The 23,366-nt window shown below is 43.7% G+C and overlaps 2 protein-coding genes across 2 annotated transcripts in view; one reads left to right on the top strand and one right to left on the bottom strand.

Annotated features, from left to right (window-relative positions):
- The window catches only part of trim39l.1.L (tripartite motif containing 39 like gene 1 L homeolog), a 101,719-nt gene that overhangs the window by 35,247 nt on the left and 43,106 nt on the right, over positions 1-23,366 (bottom strand). The window lies entirely within an intron of this gene.
- LOC108708801 (protein mono-ADP-ribosyltransferase PARP14) overlaps positions 1-23,366 on the top strand; it is a 40,471-nt gene that overhangs the window by 7,852 nt on the left and 9,253 nt on the right. Inside the window, exons 4-7 of the mRNA XM_018247839.2 lie at positions 2,463-4,699; positions 8,714-8,768; positions 10,342-10,491; positions 21,698-21,862. Coding sequence (XP_018103328.1) covers positions 2,463-4,699; positions 8,714-8,768; positions 10,342-10,491; positions 21,698-21,862 — 2,607 coding nt within the window. The remainder of the gene's footprint in view (positions 1-2,462; positions 4,700-8,713; positions 8,769-10,341; positions 10,492-21,697; positions 21,863-23,366) is intronic.

A 23,366-nucleotide genomic window follows, 5' to 3' on the forward strand; every position in this document is an offset into this window, starting at 1 on the left:
CATTCCTCAAGTTGTTGGGGATACACAACTCCTGGTGTGAGACTGCAGCAAATATGTCCAATATCATTACATTACAACATTACTGGAGCTGGAAGAGGATTGAGCCCCAATTATATGTTGCATAGGTCCGTTACCTATGTCTAAACTGATCTGAGTCCCGGGAATCTCCTTCGTGGTGCCTCTAAGTTGAAGAATATGAGCAGACTGTCCTGTATGTGGGGTTCCACTAGTGTCATGTAGGCCCCAGAAGCCATAAATCCTTCAGCCAGTATAAGGCAGAATTGGTGAGCTTGACCACTGGTTTGAAATAATCAGTGATTGGGGGCTGCAGTTTTTCTGTACTCGCATTGGAAATGGGAACTCTGTTCTTCCTGAATCAATTCATTTCAAACCAATGAGGTCAGATGCCAGAGATGGAAGCCTTGACTGACTGATAGTGGCCACTGATACAGTCCTGCTGTTCAGTTCAGTTCAGTCTCAGGTTCAGTAATGGTGATGACTTCTCTATCTATTTCACTTAACTATGTCTTCTAAGGTGAGGACAAACCTGTCTACTCCTCTGCCTTCTCCATCAATAAACTTGGCATATCTGTTAGCCCTGGCCGAGTAGCCTTTGTGTATAGGGCAATAAAAGCTGCCATTTAGTTAGTCCAGTTGACTGAGCCCCTGATTCACACAGACCTTTTAGAATGGGAAGATGAAGTTCAGCCAACTCAAGCTCCATCGTATCTGGTTCCGGCAACAGTCTCTGTGTAAAAATGATTCCCCCGCTGCCACCACTTTCTGTAATGGGAGGTGCAATGAACTAATTCCTCACTGCTCACTAGCAACTACAATTGCAAGAAAATTACTTAATGATTACTATCTATAATGTATAATCATTTAACTGGATACTCCAACTTGCAAGTCCTTAATCAGCAGCTTATTTTTATTTGTTCCTGAATGACCAATAAATACAGTTCCCCAATTGGCTGTTGGACATCACAGACCCCTTCATTATGAGGATAGGCCTAGTTATACAATGCCAGATGTATTTATATATAACCTTGTGCTGACTACAACCAAAATACAACTATATATAGTACATAAATAACAACCCCTGGCTACTGGCACAGGGGCACCAGTCACAATAACTAATAATATTGTATGTAGGACATAAGATGCTGCTCAATGAAAGCTTTAAGGCATTTTTCAGAAATTTCACATAATGGCCACACAAATCTAACCAAGTTGGCCGGCGCTCCTTAGACTTTACTCGCCAGTTGCAAATCACATAGGTAATTTCCACATTTCCCAAAGTAGTCCAATTTAAAAGATGGCAAAATAATTTGAACACTGGGTTATATATCAAAAAATGGGTTTCATGTTTATTAGTCAGTTTTTCAACATTGGGACATTGTTCTCAGGAGGAGGCCAAAAATGCCGAATTCCTATTTCAATCGGAAGCTCAGCTCTATGGCATGGAGGAGCCAGAATATTAGCAGGTATTTACATGTAGTAAAGTATTCCTCATCTGTCAGGGAAGACATAAATGTGACAGGGTATAAATGATAAGATATAGTGAATAAAGTACCCCCTCTTGTAAAATATAAGGATATTATAAGTTACTGAGGAGTTTCATGACCATATAAAAGTACGAGGCCGAAGGCCGAATGCTTTTATACAGGTCATGGAACTCCGAGGTAACTTCTAATATCCTAATATTTTGCAACTGGGGGTACTTTATTTATTATAATACACAAATTTCAGTGAGTCATGTGACAGAAATGACATCAGAACTCACCGTTTATAACTGATGACATCAGAACTCACCGTTTATAAGGATATAATTTACAAGATATTCATGGCTTTTGTGTATTATAAGTATATAATGTGTCAATTTGAGGGCATCCCTCTGTCACTGTGCAGCCTCTATTACCCCTCATTCTTGTGATTTCCCCCAATTACTGTCCTTGATATGGAACCACTCAATACGTAGCTCTGTTTACTCCCAGTGGGCAATTCTGTCTCACAACCCCATTTGGGCCAACAATATCTCATCCCAGTTCTTGCCCTAGTTGGGACAGAGGGAAAATAGGAAAGAAATCATTGCATTATTGGCGACCATTACGAAATACTCTGCAGAAAACGTGAGAGCAATTATCTGAAAAGAGGAAGGCATAATCGTTAATTAGGAAAGATACTTAAATATGGTTCAGGAGAATAATGTAAAAGAACTACCTGTGACAGATAGAAACAGATGACATAAATTAATGCTTTTAATTTTCTATTTAAATTTAGTTTTTGCTTTTAATTAACTTCGTTTCCCTGCTGGCTTTTACATGCTATAAATATGTTTATCCAAAGATATAAACATCCCGTGGACCACAAAACAACCATATCAGATTAAAACAAATCTTTATTGGAACATTACAAAAAGTTTATTAATATGTTTATTTCTATTTCTGTTCCTTTACCTTCAGATACAAAGAGAGTGCTGGGGAAGGAGCATGTGTTTGGGAAAAAGCCAATCTCAGTGTTTCCATACTATGTGTCCAAGGGTTTAACTCTGTATGGAACAAATGCACCTCGTATAAAGTTACCCAAACCCCTGGAGGTGCCCATCAGTCCATATGTACTGGAATTCATACTGGGAGATCTACAGATAAAAGACAACATAGACAAGAAGATGGCAGATAAGAGCTGTGAGATAACATGGCCAGATCCAAACTGCTCCCATCCTACCATTAAACTCTTCATTCCCAGTTCTATATCATCTCATCCCAGGACTATGGCAAAGATTGGGCCAACATGGAGACATGGGGTTTCTAAAGAATTCTCTCTTATTATTTCCGAGTTCAAAGCTACAGCGTACAATGTAATTCCATCAGTTTGGGAAGCCATCAAAGGAGAAGTCAGCAGTTCCCTATATGAGGGAGTTTTGGTCAAACCAGACCTTGCCAAACAGATAGTCTTCCTTGCAGGAGTCTCCAAGGTTATCACTGAGATAGAGGAAACATTCAGGGACCTGGTAGAAAATACCACGAGACGGATTGAGAGGCAGAATCAAAGTGTGGAAATGTCTGAGCCACTGGCTCCTGCTTTCTATGAAATAATGTGTAAAAGTGGCCAGATGGACAATATCCAGTCACAGTTGCAATATCTAAAAATTGAGTATGAAGAAGCAACCAAAACCATCAAGCTCTGTGGACTACAAGAAGAAGTTCTCTCTGCCAAATATGAAATATTGAGTATAACCCAGCAACTAAAATCTAAATCCATTCCCTTGGATCCCCATATCATCCAATTCCTGGGGTTCAATGATAATGACTTATTATCCTGTATGCTTTTTGCAAGTCACAATATTAACGCTATATTCCGAGTTGAGGATAATAAAGTGATGCTAACTGGCAGCTCGGAGAAGGACCTGACAGAGGCTGAGGAGCAGATGAGAAGTGAGTTACTTTGTAAGAAAGTTGTTGTTGAGGACAAACAGATTCTACTGAACCCTTTGTGGGAAAGTCACAAGAGACATTTGTTGGCAATCTTTACTGATGACAAATGCACTATTATGATTGAGGACTTTGTCATAGGGGCAGAGAATGAGGTGGTGATTGCTGGTCTGGCTTTCAGTGTAGAAAAGGCTTACCAACAGATCTTTGACTTTGTGGGTAATGCAATAGTACAAGTCATTGAGGTCCAGTCTCTGGTGCTCATACATTGTATAAAAGCAGAAGAAAGGCATCTGTTCAGAGAAATAGCAAATCTGAATGTATCTGTCTCTACAGAAGGCAAAACTATTACCCTGAGAGGGTTGAGCCCACATGTAAAAGAGGCAGCTGACCTCATCCAAAAGTCTTTGTCATCGTTCCACTTAGAAGTGCTTCACATTAATAAGCCTGGAGCTAAAACATTCTACAGAGAGAGAGAAGAAATGTTTGTTAGTGAAGCGATGAATACTTTTCAGTGCTGGTTTCATTTACAGGAGGATGAAGAAGACATTACAACTACTAGTCAAGAGGATCTCATGGAACCTCATTGCCAAATAGACTTGCCAGTAGGAGTGACCATTGCAGTCTATAAGGATGACCTGACCCGTCACCATGTTGATGTTGTAGTAAATGAAGTCAATAAAAATCTGCGGCTCACTGAGGGGCTGTCATTGGCCCTAAATCAGGCTGCAGGGCCCAGACTCCAAGCAGAATGGGATCATATTATACAAACAGAAGGGAGATTAACGACTGGGGACTCAGTGATTACTGGTGCTGGTTATCTGCCATGCAAACAGGTTGTACACACTATGAGTCGCCAGTGGGATCCAAACTCACAAACTGCGTGTAGACGCCTCCTCCAGAGAGCAATAAAGAGGTGCTTAGACCTGGCTGCAGAGAATGGACACGGTTCCATTGGGATCCCAGCTGTTGGCTCCCTCATGTCTGGCTTCCCTGTGAATGTCTCTGTGCAATGCATTGTGGGGTCACTCAGGCAGTATGTGGAAAGCTCAGAAAGGGCTGAGAAAGTTACAAGAATTCATCTAGTTGATTCTGCTGATGATACAGTTGCGGCTTTCACCGAGGCAGTCAGGGCTGAATTTGTGGATAATGTGTTGAACACATCTCCTACTGACAATAAAGCAGAACATTCCGAAAGTAACGAATCACCAACCAGGTCTGATGGACAGATGGCAACAACCAAGGTGGGATTGAACTCTACAACAAGTGTAAGTACTCATTTCCCATCTCTTTATAGGGAATCCCATAAACCGACTGTCCTTACAGTAAAGAACCCCTTCCTATGCTGATGGTGAGATCTCCTTTCCTCCCCACCAATGAATCACTCATTCCCCTCTCTTGGTAGATAATCCCATAACCTGACTGTCCTTACAGTAAAGAACCCCTTCCTATGCTGATGGTGGTGAGATCTCCTTTCCTCCCCACCAATGAATCACTCATTCCCTCTCTTGGTAGGGAATCCCATAACCTGACTGTCCTTACAGTAAAGAACCCCTTCCTATGCTGATGGTGAGATCTCCTTTCCTCCCCACCAATGAATCACTCATTCCCCCTCTCTTGGTGGGGAATCCCATAACCTGACTGTCCTTACAGTAAAGAACCCCTTCCTATGCTGATGGTGGTGAGATCTCCTTTCCTCCCACCAATGAATCACTCATTCCCTCTCTCTTGGTAGGGAATCCCATAACCTGACTGTCCTTACAGTAAAGAACCCCTTCCTATGCTGATGGTGGTGAGATCTCCTTTCCTCCCCACCAATGAATCACTCATTCCCCCTCTCTTGGTAGGGAATCCCATAACCTGACTGTCCTTACAGTAAAGAACCCCTTCCTATGCTGATGGTGAAATCTCCTTTTCTCCCCACCAATGAATCACTCATTCCCCTCTCTTGGTAGGGAATCCCATAACCTGACAGTCCTTACAGTAAAGAACCCCTTCCTATGCTGATGGTGAGATCTCCTTTCCTCCCCACCAATGAATCACTCATTTCCCGTCTCTTTATAGGGAATCCCATAAACTGACTGTCCTTACAGTAAAGAACCCCTTCTTTAAGTCAAAGTCAATAAGTGTTTTCATTGTTTCCCTCAGTAATATCAGTGATGCATGAGGATATTCCGAAATGTTGACCTTTACAGACAACTGTCTTATTTATAATAATGTAATAATAATGTAACATGCCTTGCTGGAAGTGCTCAGCTTATTGAAACATGGAAGCACTTACCTTACCTTTGCACCCCAATGATTCCACAGACTGTTATTCCAAGGATTTTTAACCCTTTAACTGCCAAGCACGTACAGCGTACAGGGCTCAGGCTGCCAAAAACGTGCAACATACGTTCTCCTGCCTAAAAATGTGTTATTTTGACAGCGTGACTATTGGATAATCGATTTTAGCCAGTAATTACGCTGTCGGATCAGTTATTTTGTTATTTCATTGATTTACGCTATTTTTGTGGTTTTATTGCAATTTTATCCCTGCTCTATTGTTCCTTATGTATCTTTAGTATAGTTTTGCTGTTTGGTGCTTTGGTAAAGAAAGATTTATTTTACTTACTTTTATCTGCCAGAATATATGCTTTCCAAAAATATATGGGTTTTCTGGGGGTCTTTTTACAGTTTGGGGGTCTTATTGCACATAACGCACAGTTAGGGTTCTCTTTTCTGCAGCTTAGTTGGCCAGCGTGAAAATTCATAGGCATGTTTTTCATTTGGGGTCCATACACACCACATACTTTGGTAAATCTATGCATATTGGGCATCAAACTATTCATTAGACCTCTGACGTCCATATTTAGGGGGATTTTTCTTTGTGCGTAAAACATTGTGTGCGATAAATGCGGCAAACTGCAACATTTTTACGTGATTTTCGGAAATGTTGTAAAAACCTCTGCGTTTAGAAAAGCTTTGCAGTTTGGTGTAGAAAGACGTCGTTATCTTTGTTGGATTCTTCAGAATGTGTACTTTCCAGAAATATATGGTTTTGGGGGTCGTTGCTGTTAGGAGGGTCTTGAGGCACATAATATGAAGTCAGGGGTCTATGTTCACAGAAGGCAAATTGGCAGCAGAGAAAACTCATATGCACTATTTACATTTGGGGTCCGCACATGCCAGGTGCCTTGGTATATCAATGCATATTGGGCATCAAACTGTTCAGTAGACCCTTGGCATCAATATTTATGGTGTTTTACAATTGTATGTAAGAAATTGGGTGAGATAAATGCGACCAATTGCAATATTTTTGGGCAATTTTCAGAAATGTAAAAACCGTTGCCAAATTTAGGAACGATTTACGGTTTTGTACTTTGGAGTAGAAAGACATACATACCCAATTTGGATTCAGGGGAATGTGTACTTTCTGAAAATATATGGTTTTCTGGGGTGAACTTGCTTTTTTCTACCTTTGCCCCAAAACTATGTAAATGTGCTGATTTTGCAGCACCTGAAATGACAGACCATATGGGAGGGGTCTTCATTTTAGGGCCCCTATATGCCACGTGCTTGGATACACCTATACATATTGGGCATCAAACTGTTCAGGGGACCCCAATCTTTTATATTTGGGGTGTTTTACATTGATACCTAATGATTTGTGGGAGATATGATGCTGTAGATTGGAAGCTTTGAGGTAATTTTTCAAAAAATTCACCAATTTCTATAAAACATTATGGGGCAAATTCACTAAGATTCATAGTTGCGCCAGGCGAAACTTCGCCGCGCTTCGCCGCACTTCGCCAGGCGTAGTTTCGCCAGCGCTCCGCAAATTCACTAAAATCCGAAGTTGCGCACAGGGGTAGCATAAGGTTGCGAAGTTGCGCGAGCGTTGATTCGCTAAGTGAAGCGAAGTTACGCTAGCGAAGGTTAATTTGCATACGGCTCCAAATTCAAATTTCAATGGAGGAATACGTAGAATCACTACAAATGCCTGGGAAACCTTCAAAACATCAAATAAAATTTTTATTTTGCCCTACACATGTGCCCACTGTCTAGGTAAGTTGCCATGAGTCAGGAAATGTAGGGGGGAAGGAGGGGAGCCCCAAAAAAATTCTCAATCTTTTTCAGCCTATCACCCATAATATAGAAAACACGCCAGCGTTTTTTGGGACTTAGAAAAAATTTTGACTTTTTTTGAAGCATTCCCTATCTACTCTATTGCGCTTCGCCTGGTCTGAGGTGGCGAAGGAAGTCTAGCGTAAAAGGTAGCGTTCAGTACACTGCGCGCGTTAGTGAATTTGCGTAGTTACGTCAGTAGCAAAAATTCGCCAGGCGTAAGGGTGCGAAGTAACACTAGCAAATCTACGCCAGCGTTCATTAGTGAATTTGTGAAGTAACGAAAATGCCCAACGCTAGCGAATTGACGCTAGCGTTCGGCGCTTCGGCGCTTAGTGAATTTGCCCCTGTAACTTTAGGAAACAATTGCAACTTGGTAGTTTGGAGTACAAAGATATATTTACCCATTTTTGATTCACCAGAATCTGTTCTTTCTAGTAATGGGTAGTTTTCTAGGGTAAACCTACTGTTAGTGGAATGTTTGGCCTTGAAAGCAGAAGTATGTCGTTTGGGGAGCGGAGCTTTGGACATTTGCTAGTGTACTGTTTGTAGATTTTGATCTATACAAGTGAGAAATCTCCATAAAACTCTATATATTTGGTATTCCCGCGTTCAGGAGACATAGACCTTTCCAAATCGTCTGTGTTCTCGTACGTAAAATAAATAATGTTTCAATATGTGATTGTTCTTTGTGAAACATGATTTTTTTCATTTTATTAGACACTTAGAAGGCTATATTTTTTTTACAGAAGTAGAATTTCACCAAAATTCTTACATATTTTGTAAGTTCAGGTTGTCCTGATAAAAACAATATAATGTTTTCCTGGGTAAACTAAAAAAACGGCCCCAGGAAAGGCCCTTAAAGTGAAAGAGTACAAAATGTCTAAAAACTGCTTGGCAGTAGATGTTCACATCTAGGACAAAACGGCTGGCAGGGAAAGGGTTAAGAAATACTTGAATTAAAAATAAAAATAATGCATCACTGGTTTGTTTATATTTAAATGTGATTCCTGCAGGAAAGGGTTAACCAGTTGCCTAATGCATTTTGATAATATCAATGGAACCAGGATTCCTTTTTGTTTTGGGCATTGGCTTTTCTGGTTCTTGTTGAATTCTTTGTATTTGGTTGAATTACAGCTGAATGAAATGATTTCATGTTTGTGTGTATTTTCAAGGCGATTTCTAGTGAAGAATCCTGTGAATCCAGTTGTCAGTCTGTGGGAGGAAAAGGTAAGAAAAGTTCCCAGTAAGTGATGTGGGTGGTACAGTAGGTACATCAGGGAATCAATATCTTCATATCTTCATACAAAGTGCTCCTGGGATGTGTTTTGCCTTCTATTGGGGCATCTCTCCCAGACTTGTAACCTAGAACCTCAGTGTTTTATAATGGATCAGCAATATTTATAAAGCTCAGCTTCACACCTGCATGACCCTCTGTATTTAATCCCAATGTTAAGGTGATACCCACTGATATCAGTAAGATGGGCATAACTTTATCAGTGCTGCCCAAATGTTTCTGTGTTGTAGAACAAGACAAGGGATCATAAATCCCATTGGAGGGCCATACCCAGCCCATGCACATTCACTTAGACAGCCCTAACCATAGCAGTGCCATCATTATACAGTAAGTATATGTAGGGACCTATAGGATATTCTGTCCCTATAGAGTTAATCCCCTACCTTTCTGTATGTAGTTCTCTTTTCCCTTGTTATTGGGCCAAGCCCTTCTAACTGGTAAAGTGTAACAACCACACCTATTGGACAAAGAGTGTAATGACACTCCCCTGTCACACTGCTATATAGTGTTGTGCAGGGAGTGGCCTCTTCCTCTTTGGCTCCTGGTGCTGCTGCTAGGTGAATCTCCATTGAGCCTGGGATCACCATAGGCCCCAGTAAGCATTTACCCCAGAGGGACCTGACACCTTTGATGCTTAAGTCGGGGACCAGGTAACCCCGTGAACGAGGACCAGCTAAGATAGTAAGCTCCTGTAATAGACTCCCTAGGAGAGTAAGACAGAGAGGTGTAGCAGAAAGAGCAGTTGTCGCTCCAACGAGGATTGTAGGAGGAAGTAGCTTCCCACAAGGCCTGTTTGCCTTTAGAGCAGGGAACTCAGTTGATAGGCATGTAGGTGAGCAAAGGACCATCTGTACCCTACCTGATCGATCCCGATCCCCTCACTGTGCAACGTTAACTGGGAGTTTATGTACACCTGTCTGCAAATACCTAAAGGAGTCGCTTCTGTCAGAATGTGATCCTTACTATGTCCCAAGTGATTCCATCTTCTGTGTCCTGTACATTCTGTGAGTAAACCTGAGGTCATTTGCATCTGTGCATAATAAATCTGTTCACCTGTTTTACTATCTAAGAACCTCCTGGTGTCCATTTATCTCTTTTTACACTAATATGCCTGTGAGTTGTAGTTCTACAACATTTTAAAGGGGAAGCTTCCATTTGGCGAAGGCTCTGCCCTGGGTGTAGATTTGCAATGTAACCCATGCTCACTACTTAGCTGGACACCCTTAACTCCTAATTGGCAGGATAGCCCAAAAAAGTGTTACATATATATTAAGAAGCTGGCATAGTCCTCACCCAAATGGGAGTTTTAAACTTGCCGTGGTTGGTTTGGATCCCCCCAAACAAGTTTTACTAATCTACCAATTCTATTTGGAGGGAATGAACTGGCAGCTGATATTAGATCATAGACTTATCTCACTCACAGACTAATAGGACACGGCTAAAAACATCAGGCCAATCAGGAGGGAGGGAGAGAACTGTAACAATCAAATTATTTGTCTCCTGCAGCGAAGTTTGGACCAGACACCGACCCGACCCACAGAGCCCAAGAGATGAGGATGGAATCACTTAGGTTTGAAGTGAAAACAGGAGATATAACCAAGGAATGTGCGGATATTATCATACATTTGACTGATAATTTATTTACTCGGGAACCAGGTATTTGCCTTTTTTATTGTTTATCTAACATAGGACTAATGGAAGGAACATTAACTAACATTAATATCATCATCATTTATTTATATAGAGCTGACAGGTTACACAGGGCTTTACCTTAGTTATAACAAACAGGGAATAAATGGTGGATAACAAACAAGGGTTACAGATACAATAGGATTAGAGGGCCTACATGAAAGTTTACAAACTAAAGGTTATGGTACAATTGACAATCAGAATAGATAGAACCAGCGCAAACCCTTATTCAGCTCAGCCTGGTGCACAGAGGCTCCGGCAACATCTGCTATAGAACAAGAGAAGATCGGCTCACAGGCATTCAAATTGCAGGGTATACCTGCTCGTTTATTGTGCGGAATGCAACGTTTTGGGGTCACGCCCCTTTGTCAAGACAAATTTCTGTACTTTAAATTGATGGACTTTAAGTTGTTAAATCTGCCATAGCTTTCCTGCCATGCTTCCCCTAAAGATAATTTATAATACCCCATAAATTCACTGTCATGTAACCAACCTACTGCCAACTGTACCCCCAGATCCGCTGGTTGAATAGCACAGATACCCCAATAAATTCACTGCCATGTACCCAACCTACTACCAACTGTACCCCCAGATCCGTTGGTTGAATAGCACAGATCCCAACATAAATTCACTGTCATGTACCCAACATGCAACGAACTATGCCCCCAGATCCACTTTTTTAATAGCACAGTTACCCCTATAAACTCACTGCCATGTACCCAACATGCAGCCAACTGTACCCCCAGATCCACTGGTTTAATAGCACAGATACCCCTAAAATTCACTGTCATGTACCCAACGTGCAGCCAACTGTACCCCCCGATCCACTGCTTTAATAGCACAGATGCCAACATGAATTCACTGGCATGTACTCAACGTGCAATGAACTGTACCCCCAGATCCACTGGTTTAATAGCACAGATACCCCAATAAATTCACTGTCATGTACCCAACATACTGCCAACTGTACCCCAGATCCACTGGCTTAATAGCACAGATACCCCAATAAATTCACTGTCATGTACCCAACGTGCAGCCAACTGTACCCCCAGATCCAGTGGTTTAATAGCACAGATACCACCATAAATTTCCTGCCAATTATCCAACGTGCAGCCAACTGTTCCCCCAAATCCACTGGTTTAATAGCACAGATACCTCCATAAATTCACTGCCATATACCCAATGTGCAGCCAACTGTACCCCCAGATCCGCTGGTTTATTAGTACAGATACCCCCTTAAATTCACTGCCATGTACCCAACGTGCAGCCAACTGTACCCCCAGATCTTCTGATTTATTAGCACAGATACCCCTTAAATTCACTGCCATGTACCCAACGTGCAGCCAACTGTACCCCCAGATCCGCTGGTTTAATAGAACAGATACCCCCATAAATTCACTGCCATGTACCCAATGTACAGCCATTTGTACCCCCAGATCTTCTGATTTATTAGCACAGATACCCCCATAAATTCACTGTCATGAACCCAATGTGCAGCCAACTGTACCCCCAGATCTGCTGGTTTAATAGAACAGATACCCCCATAAATTCACTGCCATGTACCCAATGTGCAGCCAACTGTACCCCCAGAACTTCTGATTTATTAGCACAGATACCCCCATAAATTCACTGTCATGTACCCAACGTGCAGCCAACTGTACCCCCAGATCCGCTGGTTTAATAGAACAGATACCCCCATAAATTCACTGCCATGTACCCAATGTGCAGCCAACTGTACCCCCAGATCTTCTAATTTATTAGCACAGATACCCCCATAAATTCACTGCCATGTACCCAACGTGCAGCCAACTGTATCAGATCTTCTGATTTATTAGCACAGATACCCCAATAAATTCACTGTCATGTACCCAACATACTGCCAACTGTACCCCAGATCCATTGGCTTAATAGCACAGATACCCCAATAAATTCACTGTCATGTACCCAACGTGCAGCCAACTGTACCCCCAGATCCAGTGGTTTAATAGCACAGATACCCCCATAAATTTCCTGCCAATTATCCAATGTGCAGCCAACTGTGCCCCCAGATCCTCTGGTTTATTAGCACAGATACCCCTATAAATTCACTGCCATGTACCCAACGTGCAGCCAACTGTGCCCCCAAATCCACTGGTTTAATAGCACAGATACCTCCATAAATTCACTGCCATGTACCCAATGTGCAGCCAACTGTAGCCCCAGATCCGCTGGTTTAATAGCACAGATACCCCCATAAATTCACTGCCATGTACCCAATGTGCAGCCAACTGTACCCCCAGATCTTCTGATTTATTAGCACAGATACCCCCATAAATTCACTGTCATGTACCCAACGTGCAGCCAACTGTACCCCCAGATCCGCTGGTTTAATAGAACAGATACCCCCATAAATTCACTGCCATGTACCCAATGTGCAGCCAACTGTACCCCCAGATCTTCTGATTTATTAGCACAGATACCCCCATAAATTCACTGCCATGTACCCAACGTGCAGCCAACTGTACCCCCAGATCTTCTGATTTATTAGCACAGATACCCCAATAAATTCACTGTCATGTACCCAACATACTGCCAACTGTACCCCAGATCCACTGGCTTAATAGCACAGATACCCCAATAAATTCACTGTCATGTACCCAACGTGCAGCCAACTGTACCCCCAGATCCAGTGGTTTAATAGCACAGATACCCCCATAAATTTCCTGCCAATTATCCAACGTGCAGCCAACTGTGCCCCCAGATCCTCTGGTTTATTAGCACAGATACCCCTATAAATTCACTGCCATGTACCCAACGTGCAGCCAACTGTGCCCCCAAATCCACTGGTTTAATAGCACAGATACCTCCATAAATTCACTGCCATGTACCCAATGTGCAGCCAACTGTACCCCCAGATCCGCTGGTTTATTAGTACAGATACCCCCTTAAATTCACTGCCATGTACCCAACGTGCAGCCAACTGTACCCCCAGATCCGCTGGTTTAATAGAACAGATACCCCCATAAATTCACTGCCATGTACCCAATGTGCAGCCATTTGTACCCCCAGATCTTCTGATTTATTAGCACAGATACCCCCATAAATTCACTGTCATGAACCCAATGTGCAGCCAACTGTACCCACAGATCCGCTGGTTTAATAGAACAGATACCCCCATAAATTCACTGCCATGTACCCAATGTGCAGCCAACTGTACCCCCAGATCTTCTGATTTATTAGCACAGATACCCCCATAAATTCACTGTCATGTACCCAACGTGCAGCCAACTGTACTCCCAGATCCGCTGGTTTAATAGAACAGATACACCCATAAATTCACTGCCATGTACCCAATGTGCAGCCAACTGTACCCCCAGATCTTCTGATTTATTAGCACAGATACCCCCATAAATTCACTGCCATGTACCCAACGTGCAGCCAACTGTACCCCCAGATCTTCTGATTTATTAGCACAGATACCCCAATAAATTCACTGTCATGTACCCAACATACGGCCAACTGTACCCCAGATCCGCTGGTTTATTAGTACAGATACCCCCTTAAATTCACTGCCATGTACCCAACGTGCAGCCAACTGTACCCCCAGATCTTCTGATTTATTAGCACAGATACCCCTTAAATTCACTGCCATGTACCCAACGTGCAGCCAACTGTACCCCCAGATCCTCTGGTTTATTAGCACAGATACCCCTATAAATTCACTGCCATGTACCCAACGTGCAGCCAACTGTGCCCCCAAATCCACTGGTTTAATAGCACAGATACCTCCATAAATTCACTGCCATGTACCCAATGTGCAGCCAACTGTACCCCCAGATCCGCTGGTTTATTAGTACAGATACCCCCTTAAATTCACTGCCATGTACCCAACGTGCAGCCAACTGTACCCCCAGATCTTCTGATTTATTAGCACAGATACCCCTTAAATTCACTGCCATGTACCCAACGTGCAGCCAACTGTACCCCCAGATCCGCTGGTTTAATAGAACAGATACCCCCATAAATTCACTGCCATGTACCCAATGTGCAGCCATTTGTACCCCCAGATCTTCTGATTTATTAGCACAGATACCCCCATAAATTCACTGTCATGAACCCAATGTGCAGCCAACTGTACCCCCAGATCCGCTGGTTTAATAGAACAGATACCCCCATAAATTCACTGCCATGTACCCAATGTGCAGCCAACTGTACCCCCAGATCTTCTGATTTATTAGCACAGATACCCCCATAAATTCACTGTCATGTACCCAACGTGCAGCCAACTGTACCCCCAGATCCGCTGGTTTAATAGAACAGATACCCCCATAAATTCACTGCCATGTACCCAATGTGCAGCGAACTGTACCCCCAGATCTTCTGATTTATTAGCACAGATACCCCCATAAATTCACTGCCATGTACCCAATGTGCAGCCAACTGTACCCCCAGATCTTCTGATTTATTAGCACAGATACCCCCATAAATTCACTGCCATGTACCCAATGTGCAGCCAACTGTAACCCCAGATCTTCTGATTTATTAGCACAGATACCCCCTTAAATTCACTGCCATGTACCCAATGTGCAGCCAACTGTACCCCCAGATCTTCTGATTTATTAGCACAGATACCCCCATAAATTCACTGCCATGTACCCAACGTGCAGCCAACTGTACCCCAGATCTTCTGATTTATTAGCACAAATACCCCAATAAATTCACTGTCATGTACCCAACATACTGCCAACTGTACCCCAGATCCACTGGCTTAATAGCACAGATACCCCAATAAATTCACTGTCATGTACCCAACGTGCAGCCAACTGTACCCCCAGATCCAGTGGTTTAATAGCACAGATACCCCCATAAATTTCCTGCCAATTATCCAACGTGCAGCCAACTGTGCCCCCAGATCCTCTGGTTTATTAGCACAGATACCCCTATAAATTCACTGCCATGTACCCAACGTGCAGCCAACTGTGCCCCCAAATCCACTGGTTTAATAGCACAGATACCTCCATAAATTCACTGCCATGTACCCAATGTGCAGCCAACTGTACCCCCAGATCCGCTGGTTTATTAGTACAGATACCCCCTTAAATTCACTGCCATGTACCCAACGTGCAGCCAACTGTACCCCCAGATCTTCTGATTTATTAGCACAGATACCCCTTAAATTCACTGCCATGTACCCAACGTGCAGCCAACTGTACCCCCAGATCCGCTGGTTTAATAGAACAGATACCCCCATAAATTCACTGCCATGTACCCAATGTGCAGCCATTTGTACCCCCAGATCTTCTGATTTATTAGCACAGATACCCCAATAAATTCACTGTCATGTACCCAACGTGCAGCCAACTGTACCCCCAGATCCAGTGGTTTAATAGCACAGATACCACCATAAATTTCCTGCCAATTATCCAACGTGCAGCCAACTGTGCCCCCAAATCCACTGGTTTAATAGCACAGATACCTCCATAAATTCACTGCCATGTACCCAATGTGCAGCCAACTGTACCCCCAGATCCGCTGGTTTATTAGTACAGATACCCCCTTAAATTCACTGCCATGTACCCAACGTGCAGCCAACTGTACCCCCAGATCTTCTAATTTATTAGCACAGATACCCCTTAAATTCACTGCCATGTACCCAACGTGCAGCCAACTGTACCCCCAGATCCGCTGGTTTAATAGAACAGATACCCCCATAAATTCACTGCCATGTACCCAATGTACAGCCATTTGTACCCCCAGATCTTCTGATTTATTAGCACAGATACACCCATAAATTCACTGTCATGAACCCAATGTGCAGCCAACTGTACCCCCAGATCTGCTGGTTTAATAGAACAGATACCCCCATAAATTCACTGCCATGTACCCAATGTGCAGCCAACTGTACCCCCAGATCTTCTGATTTATTAGCACAGATACCCCCATAAATTCACTGTCATGTACCCAACGTGCAGCCAACTGTACCCCCAGATCCGCTGGTTTAATAGAACAGATACCCCCATAAATTCACTGCCATGTACCCAATGTGCAGCCAACTGTACCCCCAGATCTTCTAATTTATTAGCACAGATACCCCCATAAATTCACTGCCATGTACCCAACGTGCAGCCAACTGTATCAGATCTTCTGATTTATTAGCACAGATACCCCAATAAATTCACTGTCATGTACCCAACATACTGCCAACTGTACCCCAGATCCATTGGCTTAATAGCACAGATACCCCAATAAATTCACTGTCATGTACCCAACGTGCAGCCAACTGTACCCCCAGATCCAGTGGTTTAATAGCACAGATACCCCCATAAATTTCCTGCCAATTATCCAATGTGCAGCCAACTGTGCCCCCAGATCCTCTGGTTTATTAGCACAGATACCCCTATAAATTCACTGCCATGTACCCAACGTGCAGCCAACTGTGCCCCCAAATCCACTGGTTTAATAGCACAGATACCTCCATAAATTCACTGCCATGTACCCAATGTGCAGCCAACTGTACCCCCAGATCCGCTGGTTTAATAGAACAGATACCCCCATAAATTCACTGCCATGTACCCAATGTGCAGCCAACTGTACCCCCAGATCTTCTGATTTATTAGCACAGATACCCCCATAAATTCACTGTCATGTACCCAACGTGCAGCCAACTGTACCCCCAGATCCGCTGGTTTAATAGAACAGATACCCCCATAAATTCACTGCCATGTACCCAATGTGCAGCCAACTGTACCCCCAGATCTTCTGATTTATTAGCACAGATACCCCCATAAATTCACTGCCATGTACCCAACGTGCAGCCAACTGTACCCCCAGATCTTCTGATTTATTAGCACAGATACCCCAATAAATTCACTGTCATGTACCCAACATACTGCCAACTGTACCCCAGATCCACTGGCTTAATAGCACAGATACCCCAATAAATTCACTGTCATGTACCCAACGTGCAGCCAACTGTACCCCCAGATCCAGTGGTTTAATAGCACAGATACCCCCATAAATTTCCTGCCAATTATCCAACGTGCAGCCAACTGTGCCCCCAGATCCTCTGGTTTATTAGCACAGATACCCCTATAAATTCACTGCCATGTACCCAACGTGCAGCCAACTGTGCCCCCAAATCCACTGGTTTAATAGCACAGATACCTCCATAAATTCACTGCCATGTACCCAATGTGCAGCCAACTGTACCCCCAGATCCGCTGGTTTATTAGTACAGATACCCCCTTAAATTCACTGCCATGTACCCAACGTGCAGCCAACTGTACCCCCAGATCTTCTGATTTATTAGCACAGATACCCCTTAAATTCACTGCCATGTACCCAACGTGCAGCCAACTGTACCCCCAGATCCGCTGGTTTAATAGAACAGATACCCCCATAAATTCACTGCCATGTACCCAATGTGCAGCCATTTGTACCCCCAGATCTTCTGATTTATTAGCACAGATACCCCCATAAATTCACTGTCATGAACCCAATGTGCAGCCAACTGTACCCCCAGATCCGCTGGTTTAATAGAACAGATACCCCCATAAATTCACTGCCATGTACCCAATGTGCAGCCAACTGTACCCCCAGATCTTCTGATTTATTAGCACAGATACCCCCATAAATTCACTGTCATGTACCCAACGTGCAGCCAACTGTACCCCAGATCCGCTGGTTTAATAGAACAGATACACCCATAAATTCACTGCCATGTACCCAATGTGCAGCCAACTGTACCCCCAGATCTTCTGATTTATTAGCACAGATACCCCCATAAATTCACTGCCATGTACCCAACGTGCAGCCAACTGTACCCCCAGATCTTCTGATTTATTAGCACAGATACCCCAATAAATTCACTGTCATGTACCCAACATACGGCCAACTGTACCCCAGATCCGCTGGTTTATTAGTACAGATACCCCCTTAAATTCACTGCCATGTACCCAACGTGCAGCCAACTGTACCCCCAGATCTTCTGATTTATTAGCACAGATACCCCTTAAATTCACTGCCATGTACCCAACGTGCAGCCAACTGTACCCCCAGATCCTCTGGTTTATTAGCACAGATACCCCTATAAATTCACTGCCATGTACCCAACGTGCAGCCAACTGTGCCCCCAAATCCACTGGTTTAATAGCACAGATACCTCCATAAATTCACTGCCATGTACCCAATGTGCAGCCAACTGTACCCCCAGATCCGCTGGTTTATTAGTACAGATACCCCCTTAAATTCACTGCCATGTACCCAACGTGCAGCCAACTGTACCCCCAGATCTTCTGATTTATTAGCACAGATACCCCTTAAATTCACTGCCATGTACCCAACGTGCAGCCAACTGTACCCCCAGATCCGCTGGTTTAATAGAACAGATACCCCCATAAATTCACTGCCATGTACCCAATGTGCAGCCATTTGTACCCCCAGATCTTCTGATTTATTAGCACAGATACCCCCATAAATTCACTGTCATGAACCCAATGTGCAGCCAACTGTACCCCCAGATCCGCTGGTTTAATAGAACAGATACCCCCATAAATTCACTGCCATGTACCCAATGTGCAGCCAACTGTACCCCCAGATCTTCTGATTTATTAGCACAGATAACCCCATAAATTCACTGTCATGTACCCAACGTGCAGCCAACTGTACCCCCAGATCCGCTGGTTTAATAGAACAGATACCCCCATAAATTCACTGCCATGTACCCAATGTGCAGCCAACTGTACCCCCAGATCTTCTGATTTATTAGCACAGATACCCCCATAAATTCACTGCCATGTACCCAATGTGCAGCCAACTGTACCCCCAGATCTTCTGATTTATTAGCACAGATACCCCCATAAATTCACTGCCATGTACCCAATGTGCAGCCAACTGTACCCCCAGATCTTCTGATTTATTAGCACAGATACCCCCTTAAATTCACTGCCATGTACCCAATGTGCAGCCAACTGTACCCCCAGATCTTCTGATTTATTAGCACAGATACCCCCATAAATTCACTGCCATGTACCCAACGTGCAGCCAACTGTACCCCAGATCTTCTGATTTATTAGCACAGATACCCCAATAAATTCACTGTCATGTACCCAACATACTGCCAACTGTACCCCAGATCCACTGGCTTAATAGCACAGATACCCCAATAAATTCACTGTCATGTACCCAACGTGCAGCCAACTGTACCCCCAGATCCAGTGGTTTAATAGCACAGATACCCCCATAAATTTCCTGCCAATTATCCAACGTGCAGCCAACTGTGCCCCCAGATCCTCTGGTTTATTAGCACAGATACCCCTATAAATTCACTGCCATGTACCCAACGTGCAGCCAACTGTGCCCCCAAATCCACTGGTTTAATAGCACAGATACCTCCATAAATTCACTGCCATGTACCCAATGTGCAGCCAACTGTACCCCCAGATCCGCTGGTTTATTAGTACAGATACCCCCTTAAATTCACTGCCATGTACCCAACGTGCAGCCAACTGTACCCCCAGATCTTCTGATTTATTAGCACAGATACCCCTTAAATTCACTGCCATGTACCCAACGTGCAGCCAACTGTACCCCCAGATCCGCTGGTTTAATAGAACAGATACCCCCATAAATTCACTGCCATGTACCCAATGTGCAGCCATTTGTACCCCCAGATCTTCTGATTTATTAGCACAGATACCCCCATAAATTCACTGTCATGAACCCAATGTGCAGCCAACTGTACCCCCAGATCCGCTGGTTTAATAGAACAGATACCCCCATAAATTCACTGCCATGTACCCAATGTGCAGCCAACTGTACCCCCAGATCTTCTGATTTATTAGCACAGATACCCCCATAAATTCACTGTCATGTACCCAACGTGCAGCCAACTGTACCCCCAGATCCGCTGGTTTAATAGAACAGATACACCCATAAATTCACTGCCATGTACCCAATGTGCAGCCAACTGTACCCCCAGATCTTCTGATTTATTAGCACAGATACCCCCATAAATTCACTGCCATGTACCCAACGTGCAGCCAACTGTACCCCCAGATCTTCTGATTTATTAGCACAGATACCCCAATAAATTCACTGTCATGTACCCAACATACGGCCAACTGTACCCCAGATCCGCTGGTTTATTAGTACAGATACCCCCTTAAATTCACTGCCATGTACCCAACGTGCAGCCAACTGTACCCCCAGATCTTCTGATTTATTAGCACAGATACCCCTTAAATTCACTGCCATGTACCCAACGTGCAGCCAACTGTACCCCCAGATCCTCTGGTTTATTAGCACAGATACCCCTATAAATTCACTGCCATGTACCCAACGTGCAGCCAACTGTGCCCCCAAATCCACTGGTTTAATAGCACAGATACCTCCATAAATTCACTGCCATGTACCCAATGTGCAGCCAACTGTACCCCCAGATCCGCTGGTTTATTAGTACAGATACCCCCTTAAATTCACTGCCATGTACCCAACGTGCAGCCAACTGTACCCCCAGATCTTCTGATTTATTAGCACAGATACCCCTTAAATTCACTGCCATGTACCCAACGTGCAGCCAACTGTACCCCCAGATCCGCTGGTTTAATAGAACAGATACCCCCATAAATTCACTGCCATGTACCCAATGTGCAGCCATTTGTACCCCCAGATCTTCTGATTTATTAGCACAGATACCCCCATAAATTCACTGTCATGAACCCAATGTGCAGCCAACTGTACCCCCAGATCCGCTGGTTTAATAGAACAGATACCCCCATAAATTCACTGCCATGTACCCAATGTGCAGCCAACTGTACCCCCAGATCTTCTGATTTATTAGCACAGATACCCCCATAAATTCACTGTCATGTACCCAACGTGCAGCCAACTGTACCCCCAGATCCGCTGGTTTAATAGAACAGATACCCCCATAAATTCACTGCCATGTACCCAATGTGCAGCCAACTGTACCCCCAGATCTTCTGATTTATTAGCACAGATACCCCCATAAATTCACTGCCATGTACCCAATGTGCAGCCAACTGTACCCCCAGATCTTCTGATTTATTAGCACAGATACCCCCTTAAATTCACTGCCATGTACCCAACGAACTGCCAACAAATAATAAAAATGGTGGTAGTCTTAGTGTCACATCCCAAAACTAAATCTTATTTTCTCACTACTTTTTTGTAGGTTCCGAGACAAACAAACGCTACGTCGTTACAAACAGTAGAACGCGGCCCTGCAAGTCCATCATTCATCTGCTCAGAAGGACAAAATCTGATGAGATAAAAGCAAATGTACTGGAGGTTCTACAGGAGTGCGAGAAACTTAAAGCCTCATCAGTTGTTTTTGCAGGTAATGTCATTAAGTTTTCCCTCTCTCTTTTATTAATGCCTCGAGGTATAAACTAATAAATGTTTTATTGCTAAGGGAACAAGCAGATGTGACAGTTTGGAGGAGTGAGTTGACCTATAAATACACCCATCTGACACATTTACTGCAACTATGGGAACAACTGCTGGAGCTCTAAGCACCTCAAAATCACATGCCTTATAGGCCTAGACATGGGGTCCTTGTGTAGCATTGGTGGGGTCTAATTGTGACTGCACCTTGTATTGGGTAAAACAAATCTCATGAGATCTGCAGTGCACATCTGGTGTAAGAAACCCCTATACTTGACTCCTAGACAGCTATAAAATTCACAACTCTCCCCTTCAGGGGTTTCCCATGTGTTCCCCACTTTACACAGTTGCAGAACACAAGCAGCACATACAGGAGAAGGGACAACTATTTGCCCTCCATTCTAGTTCTGTTTGTTTTTTGCATTTAGTAAAGACACTTTACAGGGGAATGATTGTGTGTCTGAATATTACCCTACACCAGGGGTCCCCAACCTTTTTCACCCATGAGCCACATTCAATTGTAAAAAGAGTTGGGGAGCAACACAAGCATGACAAATATTCCTGGGGGGTGCCAAATAAGGGCTGTGATTGGCTATTGGTAGCCCCTGTGTGGACTGGCAGCTACAGGAGACTCTGTTTGGCAGTACATCTGTTTTTTATACAACTAAAACTTGCCTCCAAGTCTGGAATTCAAAAATAATCACCTGCTTTGAGGCCACTGGGAGCAACATCCAAGGGGTTGGTGAGAAAAATGTTACTCACGAGCTACTGGTTGGGGATCACTGCCCTAGACTAATAGAAAACACACTACAGAGAAGATTGTTGCATCTGTATTTGTTATATCAGTGGTATCTGCAGCCCTGCAATTTGCTCCAAGAAAGGGTTGGATGGATTTTGGGCAAGGGATAAAATGCCAATACAATAGTACAGGGTTTATTATAGGTCAGATAGGAATTTACCTTTAAGCTTAGGCAGCAAGTGGTCTTTTTATGCTTCGTTTTAAAAAATAGCAAAATTATGGCAATGATTAAACATGAGCAGATTAAAATTGACTTCAGCCAGGTGTTTACTTTCCCTTGTGATTATCCAGTGGAGTGACTACTGGGGGTGTAAGGAGTGTGATCATACCTGGGTGAGGCCTGCAATTGCTCTGATATATCACTGGAACTAGGCCAGGGGAAAATCTTCATGTGTCCAGAGAGAGTTGGGAGCACATGACCAGGAGAGTTGGGAGCACATGACCAGGAGAGTTGGGAGCACATGACCAGGAGAGTTGGGAGCACATGACCAGGAGAGTTGGGAGCACATGACCAGGAGAGTTGGGAGCACATGACCAGGAGAGTTGGGAGCACATGACCAGGAGAGTTGGGCAGCAGGGGCTTCAGTTCACATCTTGCACCGGGGCCGGGCCAGTCGGTGACCCCAATTGGAAACCTGGAAAGATTTAGATGAAAAAG

This window comes from Xenopus laevis, chromosome 2L (genome assembly GCF_017654675.1).
Source record: "Xenopus laevis strain J_2021 chromosome 2L, Xenopus_laevis_v10.1, whole genome shotgun sequence".
NCBI classification, from domain to species: Eukaryota; Metazoa; Chordata; class Amphibia; order Anura; family Pipidae; genus Xenopus; species Xenopus laevis.